At 46.4% G+C, this 22250-nt stretch overlaps 1 protein-coding gene across 2 annotated transcripts in view; it reads right to left on the bottom strand.

The window, feature by feature from the left end:
- Positions 1 to 1372: 1372 nt before the first annotated feature.
- The window catches only part of COL5A1 (collagen type V alpha 1 chain), a 111054-nt gene continuing 90176 nt past the window's right edge, over positions 1373 to 22250 (bottom strand). Inside the window, exons 36-66 of one of the 2 annotated variants that reach the window (XM_075260690.1) lie at positions 21214 to 21267; positions 21011 to 21064; positions 18510 to 18563; positions 17593 to 17700; positions 14820 to 14909; positions 14684 to 14737; positions 13516 to 13623; positions 11998 to 12105; positions 11514 to 11567; positions 11382 to 11435; positions 11193 to 11300; positions 10466 to 10519; positions 9650 to 9757; positions 9503 to 9556; positions 9293 to 9400; positions 9151 to 9204; positions 9001 to 9054; positions 8826 to 8879; positions 8684 to 8737; positions 8448 to 8555; positions 8310 to 8363; positions 8155 to 8208; positions 7262 to 7369; positions 7110 to 7163; positions 6931 to 6966; positions 6793 to 6846; positions 6447 to 6708; positions 6030 to 6142; positions 5028 to 5096; positions 2560 to 2793; positions 1373 to 2146 (exon numbers count right to left, since the gene is read on the bottom strand). In XM_075260690.1, coding sequence (XP_075116791.1) covers positions 2000 to 2146; positions 2560 to 2793; positions 5028 to 5096; positions 6030 to 6142; positions 6447 to 6708; positions 6793 to 6846; positions 6931 to 6966; positions 7110 to 7163; positions 7262 to 7369; positions 8155 to 8208; positions 8310 to 8363; positions 8448 to 8555; positions 8684 to 8737; positions 8826 to 8879; positions 9001 to 9054; positions 9151 to 9204; positions 9293 to 9400; positions 9503 to 9556; positions 9650 to 9757; positions 10466 to 10519; positions 11193 to 11300; positions 11382 to 11435; positions 11514 to 11567; positions 11998 to 12105; positions 13516 to 13623; positions 14684 to 14737; positions 14820 to 14909; positions 17593 to 17700; positions 18510 to 18563; positions 21011 to 21064; positions 21214 to 21267 — 2679 coding nt within the window. In that variant the 3' untranslated portion in view covers positions 1373 to 1999. Of the gene's footprint in view, positions 2147 to 2559; positions 2794 to 4912; positions 4982 to 5027; positions 5097 to 6029; positions 6143 to 6446; positions 6709 to 6792; positions 6847 to 6930; positions 6967 to 7109; positions 7164 to 7261; positions 7370 to 8154; positions 8209 to 8309; positions 8364 to 8447; positions 8556 to 8683; positions 8738 to 8825; positions 8880 to 9000; positions 9055 to 9150; positions 9205 to 9292; positions 9401 to 9502; positions 9557 to 9649; positions 9758 to 10465; positions 10520 to 11192; positions 11301 to 11381; positions 11436 to 11513; positions 11568 to 11997; positions 12106 to 13515; positions 13624 to 14683; positions 14738 to 14819; positions 14910 to 17592; positions 17701 to 18509; positions 18564 to 21010; positions 21065 to 21213; positions 21268 to 22250 lie in introns of both variants that reach the window. The other variant, XM_075260691.1, reaches the window with a different exon arrangement.

The raw sequence follows: 22250 nt of genomic DNA, 5'->3' as shown, positions 1-22250 counted from the left end.
AAAGTGCACACATATGTGATCTGGCATTATACCGCACATGTATGTTATAGTGCACATGTATGTGATGTGACGTTATACCACGCATGTATGTTATAGTGCATGTATGTGATATGGCATTATACCGTGCATGTATGTTATAGTGCATATGTATGTGATGTGACGTTATACCGCGCATGTATGTAATGTGAGGCAGTAATGTATAATGATACACAGACCATACATGATCAGGGCCTCAGTATTTGGGGTGAATGGTTTCGGTGGATTTTATGTCATTTTCTGTATTCTTTGGGACTTTTCCATAAGACATAAATAAAAGCTACATCTGGTAACAATGGAGGATATAGACGACCTTTCACCCCCTGGGGCACATGCGGTGTAATACACTATCGGATTTCCCATTCTGTGCCCCCGGTGAAGAGCTATCGGTGCCGGTATCGTAGCTCTGCAGTGTCAGAAACGCCCGTCCTCACAGTAGAGTCCATAGCGGTGTACAGTGAGAGGGGGCGTTCCTTATCGCCCGCCCATGACGCTGAGCGGTGACAGACTTTATGACGCAGAATTACTGATCAGAGGATAAAAGAGGCAGATTCAAGCACTTGTTGTCCCTTTGACTTTATTATTTCAGTGAGTTGCACCGACGTTCCAGCCTCGTACAGTGCGGGTCATGGAAATGCTCTCTGGACTTGGAACCATTAAAGCAGTTTGGTTTGCACATTCGCCGCCCTCGGCCTCGTGTTGGGGCTCAGGGGCAACACATGAGAAATACAAAAGAAAAACTTCAACACTTCAACAAACAAGATAAGTTAGCACCACAATGAGCGGATCTGCATATAACCCTGGCATCATTACATAGACAGACATGGAGAGCGCCCACGTACCCTGCAGGGAAGGGGGGATTATTACGCCATATCTACAGATTGGATGAATACAGAAAGAAACATGCATTATATCTGGTAGCTAGCATGAGTGCGGGGTAGTGGCGGGGCCCTGGGGGCGCGGTAAACAAAAAATAGCACCACAGGAAAACTGAAGAACATAGCACCTATTTGTGACAAGATTTTACCGGCGACCTCCGACCCTGCAAGGAGGCGACATGGAGGTGAGAATACTGTACACAGGCCTCCGCCTCTCGTGGTTACTTGTCTGGTCGGAGTCGGCCACAGGGTTCATAAATCTACAAGATCGGTTCTTATGTGTTTTATCAATTACAAAAATATTCAAAAAAATCTATTTCCTGACTTTGGGTGGAATCATCATTGTGTGGCCCAGCGCGGGCCGCAGGGAGGGTATTGCAGTGGTTTTTGTGTTGGCCCCATTATCTGCATTGTTTTATATGAACATGGAGGTAAGAAACACAGGAGCGTAGCACACGTTGTAAACGGAAAGGTGGTTTATAAGAATGCAAATATTGCCACGACGGAATAAACCCGACTGCACCAGGTGACATGCGGGAGGTAAAGCTTTAGGGTAAGGCAACTTTTATCTTTTCCTTAAAAACAAAATAACAATAATATACAATACAAATAATTACATACAAAAATATAAGCACCTTTAATACAAGGGACGAGCGGGCACCGACTGCCCAGTGATGGGGGAGGGGGAGGTCGCCCTTTCTGGTCCAATTTAGCGTCGATCTGGAATATTCTATTCAAGCGTCTCGGCCACGTGTCGTGTTCGCCTCCCATTGTTATCTGAGGTTTGTGTGCTTGTAGCGATTGTCACGTGATGCTGTTTAGGTCATGTGATCCAAGGCGGCGGGGACTGAGTGGTTTTCTATCTTTGTCTAATATGTTGGTGGTCCAGGCCCGTGACCCCGGGCAGAGGGGGTGTTTAGGCCTTGTCTGTCCCAGCTGTAGGACTTGGCAGTGATGAGGTTTCAAGGTTGCTCATTTGGAGACTTGGCGTTCTGTTATGCTATTGGCCTCTGTTCTCAAAATAAAAAAATGTGTATTTACGTATATTTTTTTAATTTTTTAAAAAAAATTTGTAGAGTTTATTTTTAGCCTAGGAAACAGACTGGTCCCACTTCAAAGCCAAATTTTTGTGTTGGGTCTCCAAAGTCATTGAACATTAGATCCACTATGGGGGCTTGCTCCACTTTGGGGGTGTTGAGCTCCAGGATGGTTTTCTGATAGCCCTTCTTAGACTGAGGGGAGGGAGACAAAAAGAAAAAAAGTCAAAACTTGCATCACATGTAATAAATGGAGGCTGCACTACTGACACTGCCTTGCATTGTGCGGTTCCATCATATAGCAAATCAATATGGCTGCTCTAAGCTCCCCCAAGTGTTGTTTCTGCCCCAGACTACAATCCATAATCCTATTACTGAAAGTTCTCCTCTTCTATGATGTAGTGACTGGCAGTGGATCCATATTAATCAGATTCTGTGTTGGCCGCTGCACACGTGATTCAGGACTCATGCTACCTGTCTGGCATTGTGTATAGGCGATCCGTGCAGGCACACTACACCAACAATCTGCTCCTGGTCACTATGTTAACAGTCCGCCCCCCCGGTCACTACGCCAACAGTCCGCCCCTCTGCACAAGCCGGTCACTTACTGCGCATCCATCCATGACGGCCTGAATGTACGGGTTGTTGTCATGGGACATCTCTTCATCATTGGAACCCAGGAAGCGGATGGCCTTGTCATGGCTGTTGGTGGTGGCGTCATGCCAGGCCACAGACTGGTAGCAGTTGTATGTGATGTTCTGCCTGGCGGAGGCGCTGAGAAGCCTCAGGAATGTCATCTGTACCACGCCAACTGGGTTTCCATCGGCATCCACATAGGAGAGCTGGAAAGTATCAGACGGGTAAATACTGAACGTGTCAGGACTAGGCCCAACCCCCGGTCACCGCAGGATTAATGCTTGACTATGGGGCATATGGATAAAATCCGTAAGTTCTGCACATCCCAAAAATCTGCTCTATAAAGGGTGACCGGGATATGGAAATCTGGAGAATGTGATCAAGGCTCTAGAAACTCGTCTTACAGGTAGGGGGGCACCAGACATCATAGATTCCAAAACAAGATCATAACAACACCCCCAAATCCCCAAAATAATACAAACCGCACTGGGACTGCTCCGCCGCCTGGGAAAAAGCAGGACTGAACAGTAGAGGGCAGCATGCAAGGTCAGACTCAGCCAACAGCACGTGTAGGGGGCGAGGCCGGCAGGGCCAGGTCAGGCCTTATGGGGAGATTATTGGGGTGTCCCCGCCGCCCCTCACATACGTGTTGGTAGCTGCTTCTTTAAAGCACATTTCTCAGTACCTGCAATTCATTCAGCTCCTGAATCCTAAGCACAAAGCTGGTTGGGGCTGAGGATAAAGAGGGGGCTTACCAGAAATCGCTCTATAGCAAAGACATTGACATGAAAAAAAAACAAAAAAATATAGAGGCGGGTTGAAAGACGCTGTGAAGTTAAGACACGGAGCGGCACGGATGCCAGCAAGAGCTGCAAAGTTTTCTACTTCAAAGCAGCCACCCTGAGCTGAACTGAGTACCTATGATATAGAAAGCAGAGGGGGGAGCAGCGGCGCTCATCACTTCTCCATGACTACCAAACTAGGCCGACTGTCTCCTCGTAGACCGCAGGGCCCGCTGCTTTATTGCTCTGTGCACGCTGAGGTAAACAAGTATAGACAGTCGGCCCGCTGACTGTGCGGTGTAATATGGTGAGAATAATACTGCAGGCTCTAGAGGAGGACGGAGCGCACAGGCAACAGACATAAACCTCCTGACCAGGTCACATCTCATATGGCAAGCCTTTACTCCAGAGCTGCAATCAGAATTCTGCAGGCTGCCCCTCACTCTGGTTGTGCCAAATGACTGGTGTGAACACAGACACAACGCACTCAGAGGAGACCTGCGGCAATGCTCTGTAGATAGTAAGCCGTCTTTTACCTCCCGGACTGATGTGGAGTTGATAATTCTGTCATTTAGTAATTAGGTCGTCATGAAGAGATCATAGGTACCCAAACAGGGGGCAAAGTGATGTCATATGAGTGCAGCGCCTGACACCATGCATTCCCACAGGAAACAGAGTGTCATTTAAGGTGGACATGACCCAAGTGGTGGCTGCCCCTGACAAGCACCGGCCTACGTTGGGATCTTACATTATTTTGGGTTCCTTTTTGGGATGTTTCGGTCTGAGCTGCGATTGATCCCTTATGAGGCACCACATGAGGTACTGGATGGATGCGCCTATTATCAGGGATCGCAGCTCATGACATTACTTATAAACCAGAGAATTGTTGGGTGAACCATGACACAGATTTTAGGCTCCTGATGGTTCTGGTGACTTCAGGATTATTGCTTACGGCTTACAGGTCCTTTTTGCAAATGGGCCGGCTCTTGTGTGCTAGTGACTGACGGCCACATGGTGAAGCTTCATACACGTGAACGTCACAGTAGAGATGAGCGAGTAATATTCGAAACTCCCGTTTCGAATAGCACGCACCCATAGGAATGAATGGATGCTTCCATGCATTCCTATGGGTACATGATATTCGAAACGAGAGTTTCGAATAGTACTCACTCATCTCTACGTCACAGTGCTCCATTATATTCTATGGCCCTGTACACACCCAAAGTATTATCACAGGTCTGTATATAGGGCCTGGGACAAGGGCAGATCCTATTCCTGTCCATTTTGTGGCCTGGTTCCTATGGTGCCCGGGCAGCACACAAACCCCGCACCACGTTCATGTGCATGTAGTGTAATGGAAGATTAGACGAGGACATGACAACCAACCTTGTTTCCTTGGTTCCACCTTAAAGTGATTTTCCTGGTCATCCGGAGACCCCATTTCTCCCTTCCCCAGGGTTAGTTAAACATGCAGAGTGGATTGGCCATAACCGAAGCAGGCTTGGTGCTCTGGTTGAGACTGAAGGCCGGGTTAGCCACTTACCATAGAGCCCCGCTTGTAATGACTATACCATGAACCAGGCAGCTCTTTGGGCCAACGAGCCATTTTATTCTGTAAAATACGACACGAGTTACAGAAACTAAAGGCTGAGTCTTACCAGTTTACCACGCTTGAATTCACTGAACCACGAGCCTGGATTCTCTTTGGGCCAGGACGTAAGTCTAGCCTGAATTGTGGAATGGAGAGGATGGGAAGAAATACAAATTATAAGGCTGACATAAGACTCAAGCCCCTGCCGGTGCAGCCCAGACCTGCAGGAGGCGACACACACGTATATAGACCGTCCCCTTGTCTCGCTGTATGTTCCGGGGTCAGCGCCTACAACATCACAGTCACCATCACTCTCATACATTAGGGCTCTGTTCACATCCGCATTGCAGCAGAGCAGACACACCTGAGGGACCTCAGTGCCTTAAAATGTTGTCTTTAGGAATTTTCCACGTTGCCTTCTAGCCGTGCGGCCAATGCAGATGTGAACAGAGGCTTAGCATGAGAATTGTCTGAGGTTCCTCCCGCAGGCCATAAATAAGCCATTAAAATCCTATCAATAGTCAGGAAGAGACTTGAAAGAAATCCCTAATTCTGCAGTAATTCTTCATCGGCCGACCCTGCGCCTGTCAATACATCGCCCCCAGCAGGACGGGGTCACTCACAGTCTCCTCAAACAATTCCCCAGAACTTCTCTCACTAGTTACTGGGCTTTGCTTCTACTTGTAGTGCGCTCGCTCAGCTGCACCGATCACCTACAATGTTACGAGTCTAGAAACTCTTTACTGTTCTTTTGGTCTCAAAAACTGTTTTCAGAATTTCTCTGATTGTGGCCTGGAGAGGGATGGGAAATCAGATAAGTAGTGCGTATAGTACCGCGCCTTATGTGAGCAATATTAACCCATCGTCTGGCAGTCCTGCAGCTCTTAGCTTTGATCTGGTCCCGGCAGTCAATATGGCCGCCAGGCAGCGTCTGGGGAGATGCAGCAATTAATTAAGTGATCTTAAAGTACTGGACGCTAAGCATCGTCTCATGTGCCAAAGCCTTCCAGGTGCCAGACGATAGCAGGGATTATCATCGTGCCAGTCAGACACTTCCTCCACCACTTACTCCTTCAGACTTCTTGTCAGGGAAGATGCAGGACTCTCCGCCCGCAGTGAAATTGCAGTAAACCTTGAAGGAGTCTCGAGAGCATCCCTGGTTGGGGTCAATCCAGTATTCACCTAGAAGGAGGCAGAATGAAGGTGTGAACAGCGGCTCTGTGCAGCCATTACCGGCCGCCACTCCCTAATATTAATAATAGCACAATAATGAGCGGAGAGGTCAGTGACGGGGGCTACAAGACACAGGATTACGGCTTCTTACAGGGAGTGTACAGGTGAGAGGAATGCACATCAGTGATGTCTACTATCAGACCAAACATAGGGATTCCCATTGGACGCCTTATACATGGAGGGGCTTCATCCAGGTCTACGCTTGCTATTAATATTTTGCTTAATGTTTGCAGTTGTTGGACATTGTACTCACCATCTGCAAAGTCGGGGTGACATAGTTGTAAGTCTTTGCAGGTTCTTGCGGGGTTCCCCTTAGTGCCCAATGGGTGTTTCATCTGTTCAATTTCCAGTTTTAGGGAGTTAAGAGAACCGAAGATTTCCTCCATGCCGTCAGCATAGTCCATGTAGTTATTGTCTGCGTTTCCGTCGTCCACCACCTGGCTGGCATCGATGCTGCGCTTGGTTCTCTTGGAGGACTGAACAGGCAGTGGTTGTATGACTTCACCTGGAGGACCCTGGAATGGGAACCAGAGTTATTAGCAATCTAAACAACAGGCGGACTGGATTGTAGGGACTTCCGGAGAGATTGGCCGACTTACTGGAGGACCAGGAGGGCCTGGAGTGCCGGTTTCACCCTTTGGACCAGTTGGACCCTGAAAACAAAGAACAATAAAGGTGAAAGAGATGGACAACATGATAGTGAAAACAGTGAAGATGCAGGCGGAGGGGACACTTACTGATGATCCTTTAGCACCTTTAGGTCCAGGTCCACCCTGAAAGAGACATCACATTATGTTTGTAAATATTCCCAAAGAAGAAATGTCATAAGACAAGATGTAAGACATAACGCTCGGCTGGAGGGCCCGGGCCTGCTCCGCCTGTGAGATATTTATGTAGATATAAGAGTAGTACATACTGGTAAACCAGGAGGACCAGGGGGACCAACAGGACCGGAGGGACCAAGAATACCCTGCAAGAGAAGAGATCACAGGTAAACCCTGGGTGGGCTCGAGCTGTGTGGACTGTGACTTGTATCCTGCTGGCCAGGGGAGGACCACTAGGTGTTACCTGCTCTCCTTTAGGTCCATGAGCACCTTGAGGACCTGGAAGACCACGATCTCCCTTTTCTCCTTGTTCTCCTGGAGGCCCAATGAGACCAATCAAACCTGGATGACCCTATAATGGGAAGAAAGTGACGTACAGTTACCATGTGCAAAGTCTTATAGAGTTGTAGGTGTGTACAGTGTTCTATATCTATGATGCTGCGGAATTAGCAAATATCTGACCCAATATCCATTCCTGTGGTTTCCATTACACAAAATATACAGACAAATATAATCCTAGCAGTGATCACTGGCACGGGGGGGGTAGAGAGCCCTGCCCACAAGAGCTTACAGTCTATGAGGGAGAGGGATAGAAACAGAATGAGAGGGGGAGACTGTACAGGTGGGGATGTGGTGACAGTAGTGTTATTGGGGGGTGTAGGCCTTCCTGAATAGGGGAGTCTTCAGGGCCTTCTTGTGATTGTGGGGGTCAGCAGGGGAAAGAGACGGTCCTCAAAGCTCATATAATTACAGCAAAGTGGAGAACATCAGACCAACAGAAATGATTGATACTTGTCCCTGTTATATGTATACACTGTATCTGATGTGATCTCTGGAGGTTGGGTCCATGTAAAAGCCCCTTAGGCTGCCCATACATATAATGTGTATCAGCAGAGCCCACCAAGTATACGGGGCCTACTGACAACAGGGGAGATGAGAATTGGTTGGATTGACGACCAGATTATTTTATTCTTGTGCAGATGAGCCGAGGTCCGGGGACTCACAACATTGTCTGCGGTTTTTCTCCTAATTCAGTACACCTGCATTGTTCCCCAGGCTGAGGGTGCATGTGTAAGGAATAGTTCAGCAAGCTATCTGAATGACCAGAAACCTCTGTGTAAAACCAGCTTAACTCACCTTTTCTCCTTTTGGCCCGGAGTCTCCTTTCAATCCTGGCAGGCCTGGTGGACCCTGTGAGTTAATGATAAGAATGATAAGATCATTCAGTGAGCAGTTACAGAGCCACCGATCAGCCCCAAGTGATACAACAGGACAGTAAACATTGGACCTACCATTGGACCTGGCGGCCCATCAGGACCAGTTGACCCCGGCAGACCTTGCTCTCCCTAAAATAAAGTGAAGATGATATATTCTCAGTTCTACAGTAAATGATATCCTCATCCTCAGATGTTATTCTTACAGGTACTCACCACAGGCCCAGGAATTCCTCTTAAACCTTCTGGTCCGGGCTTTCCAGGAGCACCTTGAGGGCCGACTGGACCTGTCTTTCCAGGAGGACCCTCTAAGCCAGGTTCACCCTTATCAAATAGAAAAGTGTTAGCAGACAGAAGACGAGTCTCCCTTATCTTACATTAAGGTGCGGGATCTCACAGTGGGAAATCCTTTCCAGAAGATGAGCCCAAGTCACCTGGAGAACGTTACTTACTTTACCACCTTTTTCTCCTTGTCGGCCTTCAGGACCTGCGGGACCAGGAGGACCCTGTCACAGGAACAGAGAACCATCTGCATTACATTCTGCTCAGGTGTTCACACTTGCTGCACTAACGTAGTCGCTATTGAATACTCACCCTCTTCCCTGGTGGACCAGATGGACCAGGCTCTCCAGTAGGACCAGGTGATCCCTACATAGGACAAAGTCAGATATTACATAAGCAATAACAGTTCAGCATACATGACATTGTATGATTAGAGCCGGCCGGGAGCAGCGGAGCACATGTATATGTATATACATGTAGTACTCACAGGTTGACCAGATTCGCCATCGTCTCCCTTATCACCAGGAGGCCCATCTTGACCCTGGATTGTAATAAAGGACAATTATTTAGCAAAGAATATTCTTCTTCGTCAATATCTGCTGGATGCCGGGCTAATAGACACGGGTGATTTACTTACAGCAGGTCCAGGTTCACCAGGAGGACCAGGATCACCAGGAAATCCAACTGGACCCTGAGATATAGAGAGAAAGTGACTTATCACGCTGGCAGTGAGAGAGCCATGGCCTTGTATGTGATGGGGCTGGTGAGATCAGACTTACTGGGCTACCCTTTGGACCATCATCACCAGGAGGACCCTTTGGCCCTGGAGGACCAGCCGCACCTTGAAGACCGGCTTCTCCTTTTTCTCCTCTTTCACCTTTAGGGCCCTACAATAAATATTTTCAGATAATTCCAATAGTTGAGACCTTCTTACATTGCCCTGAAGTAGTGACCATTGGACAGGTGAGTCCAGTTATTCCCATACTTACTGGTGGTCCAAGTTCTCCAGGTAGACCAGGTTCTCCGGCCTCTCCAGGGTCACCCTGTCCATCAGATGGGAAAAGTAAGGTATTAATATCAGAAAAGGATCAACCTCCATTAGGAGTGTCCAGTCATCTCCCTCAATGATCACCTACCTTCTCTCCAACAGGACCAGGATTACCAATTCCTCCAGGAGGACCCTGGGGACCGTCAGCTCCAGGAGGACCATTAGGACCTCTAGGTCCTGGTGGACCAGGTGGACCCTAAAAAAAAAAAGTTCAGAAGATTTCATGTGTTGTGTATACAGGTGTTTTCTACAGTATATATTCTATAGGGGTCAGGGCTCCCATATACAGGTCACTCCGTAGTTTGTCTCTTTGCTTTTCTTGCCGTCTGTGACATTTCTCCGCTCACTACACTTCTCTGCCATTGGCTTCTCATTATACATGACATTACGGCTGACTGTGTTTCCAGTCCGCGGCCGCTGCTGCATTAATGGCGCCGCCTCGTGCACTAAATATTCTCCTATTTATAAGAATTGTTAATTAGACTCCAAGAAGGAGCGATTATACGGCGAGACGTGGGCAGTAACTTATTAGAGGTAATACAGATGTATGAGTGTGCCGCTATACGTCTCATATAGAAGCTCAGGCTCAGCAATTATCCTCCTATAGCAGAGAATTTATTCCGCTGCTCCCGGCCGGCTCTATAGATTCTCTGAGGTATCGGGGAAAGATTTTGCCTCCGGTGAAGAAATAAACAAATTATTCTTCTATTCTGTATAATCAGGGAGGTTGGAAGAGAGAAGCATAAAACCTGAAGAGCAGCATTAGATTAATAGATGGCAGTGAGATCCTGATACCGTGCGCTGTAGCCTGATGGCACTTGTAAGTCACAACCCAGGGGTCATGTAAAAACCGACTAATGTGAGGACGTGATGAACCCACAAAGACACGGGCCTGGGAACTTACCATCTGACCAACATCTCCTGTCTCTCCCTTCTCACCAGGGGGTCCGGGCAAACCCTACAGACAATGAGAGTAAAGAGAGGTGCATAGAGCTGTGAATCATGGCCACATCCAGACATATAGGGTCATAAATCACCACCACAGGATCCCTATGTATATCATACAATATATCAAATAGACTTATGGGGTGTATGTATGAAGGGGCTGGACAGCCCGCCTGAGCTAATAGTAATGGCTGTGACTGCGCCTTGTATACAATTTGATATTCTGCCCCCCATCGTGGATTGTAGGTGTGAGGGGAAGGCATTCTGCATCATCTGGTATCTGTGAGATGAACCCCAGATCATTGGTCGTCTTCCACACTTTGTATGTTGCTGGTCAGTATTACAGAAGATTTGCATTGTCTCTGTGACTTCACTCAATGGTAAAGAATTCATCATGGTGCCTGTGTTCACGGATCCCTTATAGACTTGATTTGTGTAGACGTCCAGGACTAGGACATGCCCTATTGTGTAATGTGAATATTTATTGATTTCTGCATCTTACTTATAGTCTGCAGGTATTGTCATCACTCTAAATAGCCCCATAGAAATTGTTCTGAAGAGTGGTGTGAATAGCTCCTTACTCACAGAGTGACTCCCTATGGGCTATGTTCCATTTGCGCAGTATGTTTCACCTGTTCCTCCTGCTTCTGACAGGTTACATTATTTCAGTATAATACAATATATACCTGCAGTCCGACAGGACCTGGTGGGCCAGGGAAACCTCTGGGACCTTCATCACCTTTTTGCCCAAAGAGACCTTGCTGCCCCCTAGGTCCGGGCTCTCCATCAGCTCCCTATAATGGAATAGACACAGGCTCAGAAGCGATTCAGGAATATCAGTGTCAGGAGATAAACCATTGGGAATATTTACTTACTGATGGACCAGGCTGACCAATTGGGCCCTGAGGTCCTGATGGTCCAGGTGGACCCTGTGGAGACAGAAATCTTAATATCCAATCTCATAAAGAATAATTAAATGGAGGTATATAGTGAAACGTGCACGGTACCTGCTCGCCCTTGTCTCCTTTGTTTCCCTTCTGACCTGGTTCACCAATTTCACCCTGTAAGGATGATGATATATAGTTCAGATAGTCAGACGTGTCATACAGCGTAGAGAACAGACGGACATATAACATGACACTATGTGCCAGGGGTTTATTCTAATATCATGGAGTGGCCTCGTCTCGTCCGGTCTTTATATATTCTATATCTACAGGAATTACTCATAAGAAGTCTATCTCTGATGGACACAGGCCCACTAGCAGCAGTACATCCCTGTTCACACAGTGCTGCCAGTACAAGCTGCAATCTTCTTGTGTTATCCAGTCTGGCAGTGTGGCCTGTGCTGCAGTCTGTGTGTTTTACCCCTTACATGGGCCTGACTAATGCAGCTGTAGGAGAATCACATATATGATGACAGCACGGCCGTATGGATCTCAGATTCACACTGACTGCTGTATGAGACGATGAAGCACACAATGTCACAGTCACCTTATCTCCATCTTCTCCCGGTGGGCCGACTGGTCCAGCAGGGCCTGGGAGACCAACTGGACCTTGGATGCCATCACGTCCTGCGGGCCCCTGAGGACCTTTCTCTCCCTGTAGACAGAAGAAGAATACACGATCATTAGCGGTGAAACCATCCAAACACGTCCACATTGATTTCTACAGATTGTACAATATGTTTACATAAGAGTGCAGTATAAATATATCGTAGCTGTCACAGCTTTCCTAATAGCCTGAATGGCAAATCTCCCTAGCTGTGCAGTCACATAGGGCTAAGGAGACTCTATATAGTGGTGAAGGATGGCGGAGGCGGACAGGGTATGTTACAGGGGCAGATTGTCTCCATCCTCAGCGAGACCCTTATAGTGTTACTGACTTTCCATTTCATCTGTAAATAACAATAGACACAGACAGGCAGAATTAAAATCCTCTTTCCCCGCCTCGCACGTTCTCCCCGTCATTAGCTGAAATGGAATAAAGAGGCTTTTAGCAGCGGCTTCGGCGCTATTGTCTAAGCCGTGACTAACTCTACTACATCGTGAATCCTCGGAGCCGGCAGTAAATGACTATAAATAAAATAGATGGTGCTTTTCATCTGACGTGACACCGAGCCGCCCGCTCCCCTCAGCCACAGCCCCTATGAAGTTCCTTTGTTGGCCCCAGAACTGCCATCTTTTTAATACGCCAAGTAAGCAGAAAAAAAATTCTCTGATGGAAAGAAAAAGTCCCTTTAATAACCAGAATCAATCAACATTAACGTCCCGTTCTATTGAAATTCAGTCCTGCTTTTAGCCCAGTCCCGGCGGGATACGGTACATGTTGTACAATGAAATATTTGTGTCACAGGCGTTTGATTCGGCACAACATAATCAGAGATTGTAGCGGGCGCCCCGAGACTTCATATACAAATCACACCAGCCGTGCAAAGCCTGAAGTACGTCTGATATATTCCCCAGTGAGGTCAGAGACTAAGGAGTGCGCCCCCTGTCTGATTAATCACATCTGGCGCCCCATTACCTGCCCGTCATCAATTTATTCTACAATAGGACAGGTAGTGTAAGGCCTGTAAACTATGTGCAGGCAGCGGTGCAGGCTCTAGTATGGCTGACACCCAGGACAGGTAGTGTAAGGCTTGTAAACTAAGTGTAAGCAGCAGTGCAGACTCCAGTATGGCTGACACCCAGGACAGGTAGTGTAAGCAGCGGTGCAGACTCTAGTATGGTTGACACCCAGGACAGGTAGTGTAAGGCTTGTAAACTGTGTAAGTAGCGGTGCAGGCTCTAGTATGGCTGACACCCAGCAATGCTTGTAAACTATGGATAACAATGGTGGACATGTAGTGTTCTATTACATTATAATCATGGGGGTTCTCTCCATTATGGGGAGGGGTCTCTTTCCAGTTGCACTTTGGGAAGTTTTCCTTTTTGGTTCAGATAAGCGTCAGTAGTAAGCTGGCACCAGATTCCCTGTTTGTGTCATGTGTTCTGGTTATGATGTACTTACTGGAGCGCCCTTCTCCCCTGCAGGGCCTGGAGGACCTTGAGGACCTGGTCTTCCTGGCAATCCAATTGGACCAGCTGGACCTGCAGCGCCTCTTTCACCGGGAGAGCCCTATAGGAAAAAACAAAGGAACACATCACACGTGTTGTAAGGTAACATGTATCAGTCACATGTCTGGGGTTAGGATGGAATGATCCAGAAGCGAGGTGGACTCTGCTCCAGTACACTCGCTACCAGGACCATAACCCAAGTTGTCCGATTGTGACCATTTCAGCCAACGGTACTTTACACAGCGGATGTGGCTGGAGCCTAAAAATGTGATTGGGCAGGTTCAACCATCGTCAGTCAAAGATGCAAATGTTAGCATGATCAGCCAAATCTGGACAAGCAAAGGCCACTCTGCACAACCAGATGTTTTTGTCCACTTTAGTTGTGGGATGAGAGACTAGTCAGAAGAAGGAAGAGAATAGTGATGTCATATTCATTAGGCAAATAAGGAGTTTGGCTGACTGGTGGGGGACGACCATTGGGGTCCCAGCAATCACAAGAATGGAGGTGCTGTCCCCAAGTCCTGACCTGGTGGTGGGCTGAGCATGTGCACTGCTGCTCCGGTCACTCTCTCTAATAGTCCCAGGGTTAGAAACCTTGTGAAAATGCCAATTTAAATCCAATATTGGGGATGGAAAAGGCAGAAATGACATTTAATATGATGGGGGAGGGAGCGGATTATGGGATTTTATATGCAAATTGTTTTTAGTGCCAAAAACTTCCTTAATTTAGTGCTGTCCTCCCCACTCTGCAGATTTATGACCATTGACACCATTTACCTTACTAGTAGATTTTATGGGAAGAATATGCAAATCTGATTTCCATGATGTAATTAGGAAGCCTGTGCCTCAAGAATGCACACCAATAGAGGGCGCTCACTGAGAATGTGCAAGTCATGTAATTAGGAAGACAGAGTCTCAGTCAAGCAAACCAATAGAGGGTGCTCCCTTTAACATCATGCCGACCTTCTCAGAGGCCTTTGTTTGCAATGATGTTGGGATTTTACCAGGTACAGCCTGATATTTCAGGTGTATCGTCCACACCCTCCTCTGGCAGCGCAGATGAAGACGCCATGATAAGACACCAGTCAGTAATATAGTAAAGCAGTATAAACAGCACTTACCGCTGGGCCTGGTGGACCTGGGGGCCCCTCGTTGCCTTTCAGTCCTGCAGAACCCTGCAGAGGAAAGACATTGTTATATCCATTATAGGATACGCCTCTTACACCAGATCTTTAGTACTCCGGCTGGTTTACTCACAATGGGGCCCGGCAGACCTCGTTCACCACTGAAACCTCTTAAACCTGGGGGCCCATCTTTACCAGGCAGACCTGCTGGGCCGGGGTCTCCCTAAAATAGACCACAGCATTATTGCAGAATAAGTGTAGACATCTTTAACAGGGTTGTCTTGGCTTCTTTCTTTCAGTGCCGCCCCCCCTCCCCCCCCCAAGGTAATTTTTGTGGTACTGCAGATCAGCCTCATTGATGTACATGAGGCCGTTACTATATAGATGTATGTATGTCCATATAATATATACACACAGACATATATGGTCCTGTATCTGGAAATAATTGGATGTATTATTCTAACCTTAGACGACTCCTTTATTATGGAGAAAGTAAAAATTCAGAATCCCCTGTTACAATGCAGCGACTACCTACCATATCTTCATGATGCCCAGTTTAGAGGAAGCTTCTAGATGTCACAGCAAACCAATATTGTACAGTGCGGTTTGTAGTATATACGGGGTGTGATTCTGATATACATGGTATATATACAGTGGGGCAAAAAAGTATTTAGTCAGTCACCAATAGTGCAAGTTCCACCACTTAAAAAGATGAGAGGCGTCTGTAATTTACATCATAGGTAGACCTCAACTATGAGAGACAAAATGAGAAAACAAATCCAGAAAATCACATTGTCTGATTTTGTAAGAATTTATTTGCAAATTATGGTGGAAAATAAGTATTTGGTCAGTAACAAAATTTCATCTCAATACTTTGTTCTATCTCCTTTGTTGGCAATGACAGAAGTCAAACGTTTTCTGTAAGTCTTCACAAGGTTGGCACACACTGTTGTTGGTATGTTGGCCCATTCCTCCATGCAGATCTCCTCTAGAGCAGTGATGTTTTGGGGCTGTCGCTTGGCAACATGGACTTTCAACTCCCTCCAAAGGTTTTCTATAGGGTTGAGATCTGGAGACTGGCTAGGCCACTCCAGGACCTTGAAATGCTTCTTACAAAGCCACTCCTTCGTTGCCCTGGCGGTGTGCTTTGGATCATTGTCATGTTGAAAGACCCAGCCACGTTTCATCTTCAATGCCCTTGCTGATGGAAGGAGTTTTGCACTCAAAATCTCACGATACATGGCCCCATTCATTCTTTCATGTACCCGGATCAGTCGTCCTGGCCCCTTTGCAGAGAAACAGCCCCAAAGCATGATGTTTCCACCCCCATGCTTTACAGTAGGTATGGTGTTTGATGGATGCAACTCAGTATTCTTTTTCCTCCAAACACGAAAAGTTGTGTTTCTACCAAACAGTTCCAGTTTGGTTTCATCAGACCATAGGACATTCTCCCAATACTCTTCTGGATCATCCAAATGCTCTCTAGCAAACTTCAGACGGGCCCGGACATGTACTGGCTTAAGCAGTGGGACACGTCTGGCACTGCAGGATCTGAGTCCCTGGCGGCGTAGTGTGTTACTGATGGTAGGCTTTGTAACATTGGTCCCAGCTCTCTAAAGTTCATTCACTAGGTCCCCCCGCGTGGTTCTGGGGTTTTTGCTCACCGTTCTTGTGATCATTTTGACCCCATAGGGTGAGATTTTGCGTGGAGCCCCAGATTGAGGGAGATTTATCAGTGGTCTTGTATGTCTTCCATTTTCTAATTATTGCTCCCACAGTTGATTTCTTCAATCCAAGCTGGTTGCCTATTGCAGATTCAGTCTTCCCAGCCTGGTGCAGGGCTACAATTTTGTTTCTGGTGTCCTTTGACAGCTCTTTGGTCTTGTCGGGGGAAATCATAATACCCCAGAGATATGCTGTCTGTAAAGGAAAATTAATTAACAGGCCAAGATTGGCTACAGCCGATCTTTGACCTGGAGAATCACGAAGACACATGGTGTTTGGAGTATCAAGGTGGATTCTAATTTAATGGTGCACAAAGGTGGTTTAAATACAATACAGACAAGAGCAGGTTGGTCTATTCTAACATGGTTGGCATAAAATGATTGGTTATAAGATAAACCTGGCACATGACTATTGGCTGAGGCCTCATGTAATTTGCATATCATTACAGCTTAATGGACTTTGTACTTTGTCCTTAAACAAAGAAAGTTTCAAAAACACTTATGTGTGAACTAACAGCTTACACTATGTCTATATGCATATATCATGGAAACAGAGATAAGATGTCATGTTGGTGCTAAATGAGTCTCAGTGACCTCCATATACCATGAAGATAAGATATACAAATAGCCAGCTGCGACTTACTTATAGAGTTTATGTGTGAAAGGTTACAAGATGACTGACAAAATACAAAGATGGAGGATTTGACTCTAACAGTCTTCACCATAGTGGAGTTTGGAGTCTTGACTGTTTGAGGGTGTGCACAGGTGTCTTTTTATACTGATAACAAGTTTAAACAGGTGCCATTACTACAGGTAATGAGTGGAGGAAAGAGGAGACTCTTAAAGAAGAAGTTACAGGTTTGTGAGAGCCAGAAATCTTGATTGTTTGTAGGTGACCAAATACTTATTTTCCACCATAATTTGCAAATAAATTCTTACAAAATCAGACAATGTGATTTTCTGGATTTGTTTTCTCATTTTGTCTCTCATAGTTGAGGTCTACCTATGATGTAAATTACAGACGCCTCTCATCTTTTTAAGTGGTGGAACTTGCACTATTGGTGACTGACTAAATACTTTTTTTCCCCACTGTATAATAGTGTGTGATGTGTATGAGAGACCATTTGTGTTTCCTCTACTTGTCATAGTACTTGTTTCTATCTGCAGGACCAAATCACTCACCTTTGATCCTTCCTTTCCAGCCAGACCAGGTAATCCCTGCTCACCAGGTGGACCAGGAGGTCCTGGATGGCCTCTTTCACCCATTGGACCAGTCTCTCCAGTTGGACCCTAGAATGTTCATCAATGTGATAGAATACCAACAGTATTAAACCAGAGGAAGATGGAGGTTTCTAGGCTTTTGTATGTGCCAGGATCTACATTCCTGGGCTACTCCTCCTATTAGACTGGCACTGGTGTAGTAGTAGTACTAATCTCTAGTGATGGTTCTTTGCAGCTTCCAATCATGATCAGGTTTGTATTCTAGAAACGCCATGATTCCTCTGCGCACTCTGCTTGTTTCTAGATCTTATCTGAGGAAGGTCTAAATTGACCGAAACGTTATGTTCACTACAATGATCTAGTGCTTTCTTTATGCTTTACAAACCAATTCATGGCGTATATGTACCAATAAATTTTTTTTCACTTTTTCACCTTCATACGGTGTGCAGCAGCATTTGTCTATACTGTATTCTAGAAGGGACTTGTTCTACAACCATAGGAAAAACATTTGGTGTCCTCCTCCACTACGGGCGACGTTCAGACAAGTGACTCAGGTGTGATTGGAGCGCGCTCTGTGTGTTCTCTCTGGCCAAGGACTCTTACAAGTCAAAAGGAATCTGGGCTTGTGTAAGACACTTCAGGTCCTATATGACGTCTAACAATTCTATCTTACTCCTCGTCCATTAATATTTAAGAGCCAGCCTGAGCACAACTAATCCCGTGTTCTCCAGAATTACATCTGATAGCAGATAATGTGCAGAGATGAAGGACTTGGCTGTGGATCACAGGACGTCACCGCTACAGAAAGATCTGTGAAATTACAGCTGCAGATTATAGAGTTTTATCAAAGAGCTGGCGGCAGATTCACAGCGACTTACCTGGGGACCCACAACGCCAGGGGGACCGGGGGGACCCGTCTTTCCTTGGAAACCCTGGTAATGGGAATAAAGAAGGTGAGATGAGGTAGAAGAAGAGATGTACTGTAGGTGGCCGTCGTCCCCTAAAGCAGGTCACCTCTGCTCTATATTCAGAAAAGATGACACAGATGGGAAAGGTGAAATTCAAGACACCAGATTTATGGACCTTCTGGTAGTCGGCAAAGATCAAGGAAAAGGCCAATACAACACTACAAAGACAAGACGACCCCAACATGTACATGAGGGGCAGTGACAAGGTCAGTGGTAGGTGAAATGGACACCGCAGATTTACTGCACAATAAATAACAAGCATTAAGAAGCCACATAAGACCAATAAGAGGAGAAACCAGGGGAGGGGAGAGGCACTTACCACTGGCGCTGAAATACAATTAGTGAATGGATGAAAGTTACTGAATGACATAGAGCAAGGATTGCGATAAGATGTCAGGCAAATCCATCAAATCTATCTTACCTGCAGGATACTAAAGGATCTATAACCAGCAAAGTCAATGTGGATTCTTGTAATGTAGTGTCACTTATTACACCTATAATGTTCTACTGCAAACAGTGTCAGAAGGTGCCATGTCTACTCCAAATAAGAATCATCTACATAAAACTACTAATCCTGAGTAATATCCTGTACTGTACTGCAGAGCTGCGCACACTATTCTGCTGGTGCAGTCACTGTGTACATACATTACATTACTTATCCTGTATTATACCCCAGAGCTGCGCTCACTATTCTGCTGGTGCAGTCACTGTGTACATACATTACATTACTTATCCTGTACTGACTGTGTTATACTCCAGAGCTGCGCTCACTGCTTGTGCAGTCACTGTGTACATACATTACATTACTTATCCTGTACTGACTGTATTATACTCCATAGCTGCGCTCCCTGCTTGTGCAGTCATTGTGTACATCACCTAAGGGAGCAGGAAATGCTGAATAATTTCAGCTCTGGTGTACACTATATCACATATACTATGTGTAATCTTTTGCATAGATTTACTATCAGTTTTGTTTTGCTTCTGGATTTTCATTATCATGATTCAAAGAAAATGAATTCTATTTTATTTTTGTATTATTTTTTTTTATAGTATGAAATTATGCAGTTGAGACACATACCTCTATCCTACGCCTTGTGTTTGCGCTGGAGCCAAAACAAGGTTTCTGCAATTATCTAGCACTTAAGCCTGGAGCACTGAGCTATACCATGGTCCGTGCTGTGCAGTGAGATGTATGGAGCGCTGAGCATGGTCTGTGCTGTGCAGTGAGATGTATGGAGCACTGAGCTATTCCATGGTCCGTGCTGTGCAGTGAGATGTATGGAGCACTGAGCTATTCCATGGTCCGTGCTGTGCAGTGAGATGTATGGAGCACTGAGCTATACCATGGTCTGTGCTTTGCAGTGAGATGTATGGAGCGCTGAGCTATACCATGGTCCGTGCTGTGCAGTGAGATGTATGGAGCACTGAGCTATACCATGGTCCATGCTGTGCAGTGAGATGTATGGAGCACTGAGCATGGTCTGTGCTGTGCAGTGAGATGTATGGAGCACTGAGCTATACCATGGTCTGTGCTGTGCAGTGAGATGTATGGAGCACTGAGCTATACCATGGTCCATGCTGTGTAGTGAGATGTATGGAGCACTGAGCTATTCCATGGTCCATGCTGTGCAGTGAGATGTATGGAGCACTGAGCATGGTCTGTGCTGTGCAGTGAGATGTATGGAGCACTGAGCTATACCATGGTCTGTGCTGTGCAGTGAGATGTATGGAGCACTGAGCTATACCATGGTCCATGCTGTGTAGTGAGATGTATGGAGCACTGAGCTATACCATGGTCTATGCTGTGCAGTGAGATGTATGACAGCACGGAGATTGTGGCCACATGTCCAGCTGTAACTATATCCAGCCTTGAGATTGCAGCGGTGTTAGGAGTTGCCTGTAGTGACCAAGCTAAGCAGTGACATAGGTCTGTAATGACTGCAGATGGCTGAAGCGCTCCGCCGCCTGAAAGGTTTGCAAATCTATTCACTGAGTTTTCATTTCAATTCACCAAAGTGAGTCGAAAGCTCAGCCAATCGATTCCCCAATGTAATCTAGTGGTGGACAAACCACAAGCTGTGCCGTGATCTGCCCAACATTATCATACATGGACCAAATCGAATCTCAGAGCTTGTGATTCACCGGAGCAAATCAATGAAAAAACCCAGAAAATAGAGCTTGGTGTTGGAGAATTGTGGGAACCGTGTGTGGCCCCTAGGAAATCATCGTTACTCTGGCTTGACTGGAATAAACAGGGGGATTTCTTTAGACCCCTCCATGTAGCTGAAGAGACACCCACCTGGCAGCAAAGATCGGCGACATCTCCTCATCTACAGGGAACGGTCTAGAGCAATCGCACATCCAGTGAAAGCCAGATGTAAGGATGAGAAAAACCACATTTGTGTACTCACAGTTTCACCTCTCTGGCCGGGGTGTCCGGGAAGTCCGTCTTTCCCTGGTGGACCCTAAAATTGTAGAAGGATAACAGTCAGAGCCGGTTGTACCTTGCAAAAGTTCATCCAAAACAATGAGGTATCAGATTACATAGCAGTCTACAACACTAATAGAGAACGTACAATTTACAAGAATTACACTTCTGTATCTTTGTACTTACAGGGGGGCCCTTTGGTCCTGGAAATCCAGTGGGTCCTTGAGGTCCAGGTGGTCCCTGTGATAACATAAATTTGCATTACATTATAAAGTCACATGAACAGGATTTGTCCTGGCAGTCACATGCATTTGCCATCCTACATCTTAAAGCCAGAGCTGGTCACCATGTGACCCAAATGATGGAGCCGATGAATGAGGCGTTCTGGGTACGGCATGCTGCTCTTATACCCGGTGTTGTCAGATTGGTTTGCAGTTCTGAGTTCCCTTCTCTAGACCATAAGCAATGGATCTAGTCTATTGTAAGCTGCGGCTTGTTCTGCGCAATGAAACAGCTGGCTGCAAGCATGAGAGGGGACGGGGGAAATAGGAACGGAATATGTCATGTTAATGCGGCCTGCAAAAATGAATCATATGCAATTCAGCCTCCAAGATAGTGGCACAGCGTCCATATCCTGGACTGGAACTCAAACTGCCCGTTCTAAGAGAGATAGAACTTCTTCTGACAACACACAAGAAGCCGGCGGCAGTGATGTACAGGGTTACGCTGCCTTGGCACCATGCTGCCATATCTATTCCAGCTGCTACAGGATCTACTCAGCCTTGCAGCTCTGGTTCATGCACACAAACCTCTCCCTCAGACCTCACAACATTTCGTTTTGTTGAATCTGATTACTTAATTCCAGGCTAAATTAAACATTAATCTGATTAGTGACACATATGCATAGATTAGAAAATAGCGCCAGAGTCTGGAGGCGCTCCACAGGTCAGGAGAGCAGGCGTGTAGGAAAACGTAATCTCCCACTTAGTCATCCTGTCCCCCGGACTCCAGGCCCTGTTATTATGTACAGCTCCATACATTGCCGCCCCTGCACCATCCTCATCACACTGAAGGATCTGCAGGTTCTGGTTCTGTCTATAATCGGTGCTGAGAAGCTACGGCTGAATCTAGCACATTGCATAATCTACACCAGGGGTCGGGAACACTGATGGGTGTGGAGTAGATTGGTGGTAGTACACACAGTGCAGCAGGTACGGACTGGA

The sequence above is a fragment of the Leptodactylus fuscus genome, chromosome 11, assembly GCF_031893055.1.
Source record: "Leptodactylus fuscus isolate aLepFus1 chromosome 11, aLepFus1.hap2, whole genome shotgun sequence".
NCBI lineage: Eukaryota > Metazoa > Chordata > Amphibia > Anura > Leptodactylidae > Leptodactylus > Leptodactylus fuscus.
The sequence above is the reverse complement of the archived record's forward strand: the minus strand, read 5'-3'. Positions and strand labels throughout refer to the sequence as shown.